We start from the raw sequence: 13,808 nt of genomic DNA on the forward strand, positions 1-13,808 counted from the left end.
ACATCATACCGTAAAAGCCAGACCATATGCCCTAAGACCCAGGACCACTAGCCCAGGACCCTTGGGTACTAACGTCAAAAAGGACCCTTAACACCACGAGGGTCTTCACCTCGATGAGACAATAGTTGATCGCAGATGATTGTCATCATCGTACCACGAGGACATATCAACTGTCAAATGCGCTGTTGTGCCAACTACGGCGTTCTTCCGCATATTATCCGCATCAGCTTCCCCTTTAATACTGCTTGGTTTTTATGGTATGCCCTTTGATACTGCTTGTTGGTGGCCTTCAATACGCGCCGTATTCGAAAGTATCCGTTTGCGTTTTCAAACGACTCTGTTTTCATAGCAGAGTAATGCAAGGAATAAAGGGTTAGTTTGACTCCGTCTTCATTTGACGTTTTTGTTCAATGTTTACCAGATTTGAAGAGTTCTCCCTCTGTAAAACGGAAATAATTAGCAATTAACGCATTTTTCTTACGCCCAGGGGCGCCCACCCTGGAGGGCAGGTGCCCCCTCCTGACCACTTCCAGGAAGTGCAGAGGGGATAAGCAGTGCCCTTAAATATTAACTTCTAAGATAAGGAATCTTGTAGATAATTGATGACTAGTTTAGCCACTCTTATTATATTAATTTCCATTAGAAATTTCATAGAAAACAAAGAAACAAACTCCTTTTTTGATGTCGGTCTTTGATAAAGGAGAATTCTTTTTTAGAAGACGAACTGCAAGAACTAACGGCGTCTTATAAGATACTCACTTTTTTGCCCATTGCCAGAACGAGAATGTCACGCTTATTTAATGCCTTAATGTAAGCATAGAAGTACGCTGTAGTAAACAATTAATTGATCAACCTGTGTTCCTTTTTATCATTCTTTAAAATTCTAGTATTTGCCCTCAGCACCAACACTGCCCCTCCTGCCTTTCAGTTTCATTTGATCATCAATCTATACTATATACAATACTACACAATTACATTACAGATAATACAGTGCCAAATTAATAACATCTAATACAAGCAAAAGGGAATGACATTACATGATTGTATATGATGTACGCTGTACGCTGTATGCAACAATTTCAGTCCCCAACTACTGACAGAAGGCTCTCCATTCACTTTGCAAGGGAATTTTAACAAAAATTGTTGTATACTTTGAGGTAATCCTTGAAATGAATTAACCTTAAAGTCTCAGAAACCTTTGTCACCTGATTGTCATTCTTGAATAGGGTCGCACAATTCCCAAAAGAGGGATGCCAGACTTCCTTCAACTCGGCGAGGGCGGGGCAACTGCCCCTAGTTGCCCCCCTTAAATCCGCCACTGACCCTGGGTAATGTGAGTCTGGTACCCAGGGTAGCTCTGGCACCAAACAACCATTTCAAGCGAAAATCGGATTATCTTTGTCATACTTGAAAATGTATTCTCGATTTTCCACTTTGACATTGATAATGAGTTTTGTCAGAAACCAGTGCGCCCATGGCCTAAGTAAACGTAAGAAAAGCAAAACGGAAGTCTAAGATTAAATTGAAGTGGTATTTTGGTGACAAAGTCATTTCAGAATGCGACACTTGTCTCAGTATCACTTCATTATCCACCAGCAGCCTACTTACAGTAAATATAGTATTTAGTTAAACGGCTAATGATAGAACTAAGTAAAATTTGAAATGACAACAGAATAGAAAATGATAATTTGTCTTGCCCGAATATTGTTACAAAGCCTGAATGAGCCTGAAATTCGATAAATTTTTGCCTGATGACAGGCGGCATTCCCCAGTCCCTATGTCCCTTAACGCCTATGACTTCCATCTCTACACGCATCCCATATTTTGGGACAATATTGTTTTCGAGATTTTTAACAGTTTCGAAAGGTTATATTCCTTAAAGTCAAGAGCACTATCTGATTTTCTGCTATCACCTGCGTCACAAATTCCTGGATTCAGCCGTTTCGCTTGGTTTTTATTTAGGCCTAGGTGATTTTTATTTTTGGGAATGGACGTTGCTTTTAGTTCAATCCACGTTTGAAGAGTTCTCTAATTTGTTTCCACCTATCCTGATATTACATAATTTTTTCCTGGTAAAACAATTATTTATTGATTTCAAAGCAAACTTGAATACAGTAGAATGTTTGAAAGTTGTGATACCATCGATGTATACTTTGATTCTAGATGCAAGACTGTTTACCCGTGTGAACTGCTTCTTTATTTACTGGTATTAAGGCAAGAATTCACCCCGGAAATTGGTGCTGTTTCGTCATGGATGTTTTAGCGCCACTTTATATCAGGGTTCAGCACCAGTAAGCAAATAAGCTCAAATTTAGCTGATGATGCAAATCAACTGAGCAAGCATTTGGGTACTGCGCAATAAAAATATCAGTTGTTTTGACCGTGCTTTTCAAGGCATAGTTGAAACTGTCACAAAAAGATTTGTAAACGAATTCAAATGTCCTGACTAGTATCACGTGACATATTTCGAGCTGCAGAATGTAGTATCACGTGACATATTCCAAGTGAAAAGAAGTTAAAATTTCAATGTGTCTTGAATATTAAAGCCGGGTGTTTCTGAACCTTATTTACCCTGAACTATGAATGTTTAATGTCAATGAAACGGCTAGTGGCATCTTATTTCGGATTCCAGGAGAATTTGTCAAGCCTTAAAATGAAATATTGGGATTTTTCAGGCCACAAGACGAGTTATTGATGCCATTTCAGGCTTTCGGTGAAAATTTTTCGAGAAAGCGTTTTTGTTAAAGTTTCATGAAAATTTTATGCGTGTCAAGCTTGTTGCAAAACCGAATTAGATATTTTACCAATTCCTTCAAATTGTGTGTTTCTGCTCCACTTCAATTAAGCTTTTTTCCTCGTTTAGCGTTCTCGCCTATCCACTATTTTATATCTTATAAAAAATAAACTTTCATTAACAAAAGGAGCGTATATTTCCATCAATTGAAAAATTGAGAGAGAGAGAAGGAAAAATGATTGTTTGCCATGGATATTACGAAACTAGCCGAAAGAAAGAAATAATTTATCATATTTCCGATCATAGAAATCTTGAAAAACTTAAGACACATAAAAATAAATTGAAGCAAGAATGTTCATATAGTTATTGTATGACGTGTATAAACAAAAAGAAATGATATAAGATAGCAAATCTTCAACCGTAAACTTTTAAGATATTTGAATCGTTAGGCAGTTATTTTTTATAATGATACCTTCTTGGCCTTATTTCTTTATTTAGAAGATTTTTTACTTAATTCATTTTAATAAAGCGAGTTTATCCTACCTCTCGAAGACTCCTAAAACTCCAACCCCCTAACATTTTTTCAGTTCAGATAATATTTTTTATTCAGGACCTGTCTCGAAAGGAATGGTTTAAGAAAGCACTTAGTAGTGTTGAATACATGGTTTTGGGGCTTGTCCCCTTTTTAATGCCAAATATTGACCAATGTTTACTTTGTGCTATTACACTTTGTAATATTTTTTGAGAGCCCTCTTGCTCTCCATAAGTTCTCGAACGAGCCTTTCAATACAATTCGATATTGAACTATGGAATTTTTTAAAACTTGGTTATAAGGCACACTTTTGTTGCCTAAAACTTCATTAACATCTATGTTGTTACAGTGCAGCATAAGACAAAAAGTAAACAAATAATGAAACCCAGATAATTGCGTATTTATTATGAAATAATTGATTTTTATGAGTAATGTATGAATGAGTACGATAATAATATCCTTCCTTCCTTTCAGGAAACCGTGGGTTTTATTGGCCTCGGGAATATGGGTTCTTTCATGGCACAGAACCTGATCAAAACGGGGCATAACGTGATCGTAAACGATCTTTATCCAGAAGCTATGGCCACTTTGAAGGAGCTTGGAGCGCAAACTGTTCTTACCCCAGCTGAGGTTGCCAAGATGACCAAGAAAATAATAACGATGTTACCATCGAGGTATTGCTACATTTTCAATCAATAATCAATAAGAACTATCAATAAGCTAGTTCACATTGCTCCGGATTCCAATGAAAACGGTTAAAAAAGTATTCGTTTTCACCGTGCGTTCACACTGCTCCACTGCGAGAACGGAGACTTTTTAAAACGCACTTTGAGAACGGAGACTACGAAAACGCAGAGTGAAAACGAAAACGGATACTTTTGAAATTGATAACAACAGCAACAACACAGCAAGTTGCTTAGACCGCGCCAATTTGAACAACTTCTCTTAACATGGCTGATTCACTCGAAGTTAGTAAACAACTTGGAGGAATAAAAACGGATAAAAGCGAATACGGAGCAATGTGAACATAGCCTTATTCTTATCAGTTGTTTTAATCTGTGCTGTAAAGCCACTAGCATTTGCAAAAATATCCCAACACCGCAGCATTAAAATAGAGTCCATAAGTGTGACGCCACAAAGATACTATTTTTCAAATTTGACCAAATGATAATAAAGAACTCCACGAAGTACTTGCGAATATGCAAAATCAGGTGAATGAGTCAAAAATCGGGTAAAATATAGCTAGTAAAAGATTTGAAATTTGCTAACAGATCCCTGTTATATTGGCTCTGTTCATAAAGTTATGAACAGAGACAAAATGACAGAGGTTTGATGGGGAACGAACCTGTACTCATCCGGCCACATCTCTGCCAATTTGCGACACCATTGACTGATTTTCTATATTCAGAGGTATTTCACGATGCTCTTTCAGGGTATGGGATCAAAATTTAAAATTTCTAAAAAAAGACTTTCGTGACGTCATCACTTAAAAACTCTATGCAATGGCATATATAGGGAAGGACTCCGTTGAAGTATGTCATTGTTAAAAGACTCATTTGTCTGCAGATCTGCAGAGTACCATTAAAAGTCATTAGATTTAAGAAAGAAATATTTATGGTAGGGTATGCCAAAGTTATTCGCCAGTTATTTAGAGGTGAACATACGAAAATATTTCCGTTATAAAGGTCTCGTTGTTCAAGAACTGCCGTTAAAAAGTCTCAACTACTATGTATATAAAAAGCCTTGATACACCACAAAACATTTTTTTCCATTTTCAATAGCACCCGCCTCCTTCTTCAATAACATGATTTATTCCCATTTGACAGAGAAAATTTTCAGTGTTGCTAAATATTCGTCCTGGTCGCTGAACAGATTCGGTATATGGCTTCATCAATAATGTGCGCAGAAGAATTTAGTCCTGTAACTTAGTCCTCGATCTCTTTCTTTCAGAAATAATCTCTGATACCCTTCCTTGTCGATACACTTCTTTTTTAACGATATTTTAACTTGTTTGTAATTGTATCAAATGCAACTTTCAATTTGATTCTTTCGATAGACCCGTCAACAATATTATGAATCTTTAAGTTCAACGACTGTATGAATTGATGCAGCAAATTCAGCCATTACCATTTTACCTGGTTTTGCTGTTATTCTATAGGCTATCGTGTATAGCTTCTGCAAGTTTCAAAATATTACTTTCCTTTTAAGTATTCAATTGCTCAAGAATGTTTTTTAAGTCAAGTCTTATGTAATAAAAGATAAACAAAAACGACAGAAAACGACAGAGAGCAATCCAATGTAAACAAATCCAATCTTAAATGCGAAAAATTGAACTTGTTTTTTGATCGTTAAATTTTGGGTTCTTCAAATCAGATTGGATTGCTATGCATCGTTTAAGAGTTGCGCTCTGTCGTGACTCGATATGACGACGTTTTTAAACAACGAAGCTAAATGCTGTTATCATGAGGCAAGCATCTTTTTTAGCCCTGACGTTAAGGATGTTTACACTGGCGATGATGGAATTTTAAGGTATACTCGATTATTTATATGTAGATATTATGTTTTGCTATCAATATTGAACGGCTATAGTTTCCAAATATACATGTATTGTTCCCATTTTCCCCTTTTCAAGTGAAACGTTTGTTAAGAAACTTTTGGTCAAAAGCTCTAAATTTTGGATCTCTAGAAATCAAACGCTTTCTTATAATAAATAAGAAAATTTTGCGCACCAAAGAACCATAGCTTGTTTCAATATTTTTTTCATTTATTGTCTTGAATAATACCCCCTTCCCTTCCACATCCCCCCATAAATTATGTTCGACTATTCTGGAAACCAGTGAAATCCTACAAAAAGCAGGTTTCCTAACATTCTCTGTCAATTTTCCACCACCATTCTTTAAAAAGAGAGGTATGTAGGGGTTGTGAAGGAGCTCATAAACTGACATTATTTTTCAAAGACTTTTGACCATGATTTTGTAGCTTTATTTCAATAACAAAAACAAAGCCATGCCATTTTTCAGTGCCGTTCAAGAAGGGACAGTTATGGTTGACAGTAGTACAATTGATCCTTCAGTTGCCAAAGAGGTCGCAAAAATTAGTGCTGAGAAGGGTGCCGTATACATGGACGCACCGGTCTCTGGAGGTACTGTCCTTTCCACTTTGACTTTTCTGTAACTGTTATTTTATGGTTTTACCTACGGATGTAGTCACTGACCTTTTACTGACAAACAATCTCTATGTTGGATCTCCCTTCTATTAAGGCTTACGTTTTTGAAGAAGTATTATTTCCATGGCGAATGTTTTGCTTTTTGTACATCCTCAAAAGATAGTTGAAATATATGAGAAGTAACTAGGTAATAGTAAGCGTTTCTTGTAACAGGCGTGATAGCTGCCAGGGATGCGACGCTGACTTTCATGGTTGGTGGTGAAGAGGAAAGCTTCGTTGTTGCTGAGTCAATCTTGAAGTTCATGGGAAAGAATGTTGTCCACTGCGGAGCAGTTGGTACAGGCCAGGTATACAACCAATCTAAGCTAAGTGTGGAAAATATGTAACCATGGATACTTTTGTTTGTCTCATTTACTTAGGTTATTGGCATTTGATTTTGATTTGATGGACTAGGCCTACAATTATTCTGCAGACAGGTTTTGATTTGTTTAAACTGGTGGTGGTCATGCATAGAAAACATCCACCCTTGATCTAAAATCTAATGTCTGATATCAACACTTTCTTCAGTTCAATCAGATTTTTTGAAAATTCGTTTAATTTTCACTCAGCGAACTAAGGAAACTGATTTTGAACGGATTTTGTTGTGATCATTTCACCTGTTTCTACAAGTTTCATTGATTTCCAGTTGATTCGACAGTTGATTCGATTGTCTTTTGCTTTTCAGGCTGCCAAGATTTGTAACAATATGCTTTTAGGTATTTCAATGATTGGCACAGCCGAAACAATGAATCTTGGTACCAGGTACAAGGCTAAATCCTTGGAACAGCTTTCTTTATTTTGAACCTCTGTCTAAGTATAAGCTAAGTTGGAAATTTGTAAGTAAATATAAGAGAAGGAAATGCGCATAGAATATGACCTATAACACATTTATTAAGAACGTAGAGATAGCAAAACCCTTAAGCCTTTTTGCATCATTCGCTTTCCCAACTGGCCTTATGTCCTCTTTGACTCGCCCTGTCTTGGCTCGCCTAGCTGCCTATCTATCCACCAGTTAATAAATATTTGCACTGCTTGGCTAAGAATATTTCTTTATTATTGACTGTAGGTATAGAGGGAGGTAGGTACAAAAAAGGGGTTTCCTGAAGAGGAGGGGGCTGTTTATCCCAGCCCCGCAATTTTACAGGCCAAATCCCATTCTAAGTTGGTTTTGTCTAAACCTCCTTCGCGGTTCCGTAGCAAAATCTCAACCACACAATTGCCAAAGTCCCTGTGCTGAAATAAGAATATCCCATTTTCCAGTTTACCCTTTCAGCTCTCTCGATATAGCTGCCAAGAACTTTATCCAAGGTAACTAGGGAACTTGGATGTATTGTCTAGACATAATTGCTGTGTTTTTATATGTTTTTTGGTATGAAATTTTCTTGATGTTTGTTATTTAGACTGGGACTCGATAGCAAGATGCTTGCTAAGATTCTCAACATGAGCACCGGACGATGCTGGAGCAGCGATACTTATAATCCGTACCCGGGTGTCATTGAAGGTGTTCCATCCGGCAATAACTATCAAGGTGGATTTGGGACACAGCTGATGGCTAAGGTAAAATAATTTGCCAAGCTCCACTTGAACCTAAATACTACTTAAACCGATTGATTAAAGATACCGATTGAAGATATTTTCTCACAAATATATTTGACTTTTTCCTATCGACTGTGATATAGTTTCCTCTGCCCTTACCCTTCTCCTTGGTATGCTCTATTTCCTTCCTCCTTGTTCATTCGTTCCCATCTGCCACCCCTTACCCTTTCTTTCCCTAAATTTCCGTCCATCTTTTTCTCCCCATCTCCTCCTATTTTAGCTTGTCTTTCTTTTTCTTCTATATTCCTTCTCTTTTCTTCTCTTTCCAACCCTCCTTTAATGTAAGGCCACGTGCCTGATTTAATTATTTCTTTCTCTTAATTCTTTCGGTACCTTGATTCTGTCTATCTTTTTTCTCTAATGAAAATAGCCTTCCATATAAAACCAAACTGGTGCTGTTTTTACAAGATTTTTATCGTTTAGTATTACAAATCCAATGTCAAAGTCAATAGTAACAAAGAAAGATTGTATCTTTTGTAATTCGATACTCCCATTAAAGTTGTTTCGTGTCTGAACAGCTGATTATAATCACCTTGACAGACAAAATTATTTGCTTGTTCGTAACCTCTTTTATGAGGCAAAAATTTTCTACTTTGGGTTTGCAACTACAAGTAATTTGAAGAGAGTCTTATTTCTTGCTATGATAACACAAGATATAATTTTATTTTTTATTTACATTGTGGTGTTTTACTTGAATGGCTTGCTTTCATAATGGGCCTAAGAAATGATTACACAAGCACATGCGACACAAGTATCAAGTCTTTTCCTGGATCTTAACAAAAGACTCTTGATGATGCAATTAGTAGAACAGAATGATTTTCAGAAGAATGTTTTTAGATGTTTATAGGCATTTTAGATTTTTCTAGGGCTTCGATCTTAGATGTCTTTAGGGCATCAGATCTTAAATGTTTCTAAGATATTACAGTATAATCTCCTTTGTACTAGGAAGATCCACATAAATGTTTTTTAGTTCCTTACTTCCTTGAAAATTAAAAGTATCATTTTCAGTGTAAAACATATTGCCTAGAAATAGTAATCGTTGTTTTGCTTGAACTCAATTTTCTACTTTTATTGGTAAATTTTTATCTTGTTGAAAAAATTTTCTGTCAACTCTGAAAAATTCCTGAGAACCCAGTTTCTGGGCTCTGACGTCTTTTGCAAACCTAGTTCTCAGACACCTATCTTTTTTGCAATCAAGACCATCAGACTATAGACAAAGCGCTAGTTTTCCATAATGTAAAGCCTTTCTTTTGCCTTTTGTGTGAGAAAACACTTGGTCTAATCTTAAAGGGCCACTCCAGCCCAAAACTTTTTTTGCATAAATTGGTAGTTAGTCGAGAAAAAGAAGCTATCGTGAAATTTTTTTTCGAAAAGCTTAACTCGTTTTCCAGATATAGACGCTCAAAGTTGAGAATCACCGTAAAAATACGACAAAATTTTTTTCGGAAAAAGCACTTTGTGACGTGTGAAAGGGCTATTGTTTCAACATTCGGCGCTATTGTTATACGTTCGCACTGAAATTCGCACGACTCGGTAGAGGCTCGGAAGAGGCGATTCATGTCGGAATCTCGGTTGTCCTTTTATTTATTTTCCTTCATTGCGATTGATGTTCAGCGGAGGCTTCCAGCCAACATGGACTAGTAATTCGACAAATCAAAGATGGAAGCTTCAACCTGAACTCATATCCTCATCTTGGCAACGCAGCAAGCTTTTCAATATGGAATGCTTCACGAATTTTCAGATGTGAATGGATTTCTGACCGAAGGCATTTCTTATCGTCGTGTCATCTCAGGGATTTCCAGGGAGCTGAATAATAGAATTGATGTCTCACCGCAGTAGAAGAAGAACCCCATTCACAAGATGGAAACTTTCCCGTAAGTCACAATTCATCCTTATTATCATTTTACTATGTTGAATGTTAGGCGAAACTGCAGGGTGTAGAGGTTTGGAGGGGCTCTAAATACAGGTTTTCTAACAGCCAGTCTTGTGAATTGTCCCCCAAATTGTCAGAAATGTGGTAATATGAAAAGTACAACAGGGGCTCTCAAGCAAAATGTCACATAAAATATTACCAAAAGTAGAAGTTTGCTACTTTTTTGTACCAACAAGGGGGCCTGAGCCTCCTAGCACTACATCCCTGCCAATGATCTGTGCACTACACCTTTGCCTGAGGTATAGATGTGTAAAATTTCCCAGGGTTTGTCTCCTGAACCCTTCTTCTTCATGTTCTACCTTGTTCTGCCTTCAATTTTGGAGTTCTGCCTATTTCATCATAAAATTGATGCACAATTTCAAAATTTTGCCAGATCAATATCCAGGGCAAAAGATCTACTACCCAAAAGAAAAAACATGGAATTTACACCCTTGATTTTGGAAAAAAGATGTGTAATATCCTCATTCTAATGTTTTAAAGGCAGAATTGTTTATATTTGTTAAATTTACCTTTGCTATTCTAGCATTGATTCATATAAGCATGACCTATATCATTTAAATTCATCTTTGTGTTACTTCAAGTTAATATCCTTAGATGCTATTTGCTATAGTAACAGTGGTTGCCCTTTCACCCCTAAATTTCTCTTTGATCCTTCTAAATATCTATACTCTGAATGCCCCTGAGTGTCCAAGTTTCTTTGATCATTTTATGTTTTAATATGACTCAAAAGTAAATTTCACTGGTATGTTAGTATTTATCCCTGTCAACCTTATTATTCTAGGCATAAAAAAGGTTACAAACTCTTTTATGGATTAGCAGAAAGGATCTTGCAAAAAAATGCTAGATGAAGGTTGGAGATTACATGGATCCTGTTATCTGGCTACTGGCTTTGTGGGAGTGATAACTTGCCCCTCTCTTCCATTCAAGAGTTACCACAAAGACCTCAACACATTATTCTGTTTTTGTATTAACATTTTCACAAAGGAGACTATTTTTCTAAAATTATCAAAATTTTATATATAATTTGGTCATATATAATGTTTGCAAATTATTTAAAGCTAGTAACAACATATAGGTATTTTCTAGAAGTTTTGCAATAGATTATTGTTTCATGATACTTTTATAAGAACATTTCTCATGTGCAATAGAAATTACAAATTGCTAGCTAGTTCACTGGCCTGATTGTATAATTCAATGTAGCCAAGTATTTAAATACATCAAACATGTATTTATTATTCATAAATATAGCAGGTTGAGATTCTGACAGCTTAAAGGAGCCGACAAGGCCCCTGTAATAGCTTAAAGGTTAAATACAAAAATTATATTTACAAAAGTATATTGAAAAAGTTGAATTATTAATATAATCTCAAATCCCTTTTTTGTTTGTATAAAAACAAATTTATAATTTTTGAAAAAGTTGTTTGACTCATGACTAATGGTAGGTTTTTAGTCTTGTCTTGAAAGTTGTATACTTTCTTGTCCATGTCCTCATTTGTCCTGTTTTATTTCCAATAAGTCATGTTGATATGAAGCTCTTTATCCTAATGAATATGTTGTATCAATTCATACAGCTTTCATTCCCGGTATACTGGTTTTGTTTTCTTCTTTCCTCCCGAATTAATTGCGCGATGGTTTTTTAGCTGTTGCACTAAAGGAGGGGCTGATGAAAAAGCGCGAATCTTCTTTTTAAAATCAGGGAACTGGCCTGCCAATACAAATTGCTTCAAAAGCAACATTCCATGAAAGTCTGTCAACATCCTCATGTCTCTGTCTCGCTGGCCTACTTTGACAATTTGACTTCTCTGTCAGAAAGATTCGTGCAACAAAAAACTTCCATATTCGATCAGAGTATCAAGACTGATGAGCGATACTTGTCTCTTTATATAGATAAAAGTCTGGCCTTCTAACAAACATGCCGCTGCTAGGCCCTGTTTGCCATTTCGCAACATTCTCGTTGACCCTTTAAACAGCCGATGATACTTGCCGCGAACTTACCGAGGCCGAAAATGCCTGTGACGTCAATCCGAAGATCTCCGATAACACGGTTGAAAAACAATTCAACTCAATGACCATTTTACAAACGCTAATAACTACAAAACGGTTAGATATATGAAAAAAATAATAACAGATTCGTTTTCAGGAGGTCTGATTACATCGTGTTCTGAAATAAAAATTTTGGGCTGGAGTGGCCCTTTAATAAAAGATTACTGCGGATCATTTCTTTAATCACATAAGAAAATGTACTCTGAATAGACGATTTAGTTTGTGTATGACTGTATTAACAAGGCCACGGGAGTGTATCATTTCAAATAACAGGTCTAGTTATTATCCTTTTCAAGTAGCTTAGTGAAAACTGATATGTAAACGCTCTTTGTATACAGCATATCGAAAACTTTAGGTTACAGCAAAGCTTATAGATTATAGATTAACTTTAGTTGAAGACTTTTGATGAATTAACTGATCCTAGTTTTCCAATTTAATTTATAAATCCGTTAATGACATGTTGGGACGTCCCTGATGGCAAGTTTCTCTTGAGAAAAGAGCTTCAGATTGTTATAAATCTTCTTTGCAAACTATATCAGTTGTTATAAATTTTGCAAGAAAACATTAAAACAGTAAATTAAAATACTGCAATAGGTCAGCAGGGTTTGACTCTTTTACAAATGGCCTGCGTTTAGGCGAGCAGCTTTCATAGACCTTTCTTGATTTTTTAATAGTCATTTCTCTATTTTTGAATCCTTTAATCAATTAAAGAATAGAAATTTGATACGATTGACTTGTTAAATTTAATTAGAGCTATTTGTTTTGTCCTTGGTTTAGCAGTTTACCCTACGTTTTTTGTCGACTTTATCTGAAAGAATTGTCTGTAAGAATATTTTTGATCATTTTTATAGCCAAGTGTCTTTTATTCAGTTGTGTTTATTTTTCCCATATAGGACCTTGGTCTTGCTCAGAATGCCTCCACAGCTACGAAATCAGCTACGCCTCTTGGATCGTTGGCACATCAAATTTATCGAGTTATGTGCAACAGAGGCTATGCAAAACTTGACTTTTCATCTGTTTTCAAATTCTTAAGAGAGGATAAATGAATTTTCTTTAATATCTAATGAATAATGGCTGTGAATGATTTGTTAAAGCGTACAGATGGGTTACATGTTTTGCTAACTGCAAACATGAGTCAACCAATACCGATCTGGTATAACGTAGACATCTTGTCGTTAACCAAATCTGTTTATCTTACAGATACCCTGAAAGGTATCGTGTTTTTCAAGTCCATGTTTATCGCTAGTATTCAATAATTACGGCTCTTATCGCATACTTGTTTGCAGTATTATTGCGTATTTATAACTTTAGTTAATAATAGATCATCTCGGAGTTAATGGAGCAATAACTCAAATGGGGCAAATAAAAACAATGGCGGCCTTTTTCATAGCAACGATATTTAGACTTTTCTAAAGAAGTTTTACGACCAAAATATGAAAAAACAGAACTTGTTGCTGACTTGCCTCAAACAATAGAATCCCGTCAAGGCGTTACGAACTCCGAAATGTTCTAAACCATTGAAACAAGCATAACTTTCTTTCAATTATCCATAGTCAGCTATTTAACGAAATGTCAAGCTGTATTTTTGTAGGAAATCTTGCATTCCTAAATTTGTCACTCATTTTGAATTGATTGTTTCAATTTTTGCCTCTGTATTTCTTGAGTTATCATTTTTAAAGACGAGTTCTTTAATCATCAGTTTTATAAAGCTAATTTTCCCACTTGTGAGGCACATATTTCTATTAAAGCAAATTTTCAACAAAAA

General features: G+C 35.9%; 1 protein-coding gene and 1 long non-coding RNA gene across 2 annotated transcripts in view; both read left to right on the top strand.

Annotated features, from left to right (window-relative positions):
- Positions 1-13,673, top strand: part of LOC135682482 (3-hydroxyisobutyrate dehydrogenase, mitochondrial) — a 30,128-nt gene extending 16,455 nt beyond the window's left edge. Inside the window, exons 3-9 of the mRNA XM_065197397.2 lie at positions 3,741-3,940; positions 5,751-5,795; positions 6,287-6,408; positions 6,646-6,779; positions 7,157-7,233; positions 7,872-8,028; positions 12,937-13,673. Of these exons, the coding sequence (XP_065053469.1) occupies positions 3,741-3,940; positions 5,751-5,795; positions 6,287-6,408; positions 6,646-6,779; positions 7,157-7,233; positions 7,872-8,028; positions 12,937-13,089 (888 nt within the window). The 3' untranslated portion in view covers positions 13,090-13,673. The remainder of the gene's footprint in view (positions 1-3,740; positions 3,941-5,750; positions 5,796-6,286; positions 6,409-6,645; positions 6,780-7,156; positions 7,234-7,871; positions 8,029-12,936) is intronic.
- LOC148958344 (uncharacterized) lies at positions 8,035-11,588 on the top strand. Its single transcript, XR_016144739.1, has 2 exons — positions 8,035-9,941; positions 10,782-11,588. It is a non-coding gene; the product is annotated as an uncharacterized LOC148958344 (long non-coding RNA).
- Positions 13,674-13,808: the final 135 nt, after the last annotated feature.

This window comes from Rhopilema esculentum, chromosome 16 (assembly GCF_057945365.1).
Source record: "Rhopilema esculentum isolate cy_ngs chromosome 16, ASM5794536v1, whole genome shotgun sequence".
In the NCBI taxonomy this organism is placed as follows: domain Eukaryota; kingdom Metazoa; phylum Cnidaria; class Scyphozoa; order Rhizostomeae; family Rhizostomatidae; genus Rhopilema; species Rhopilema esculentum.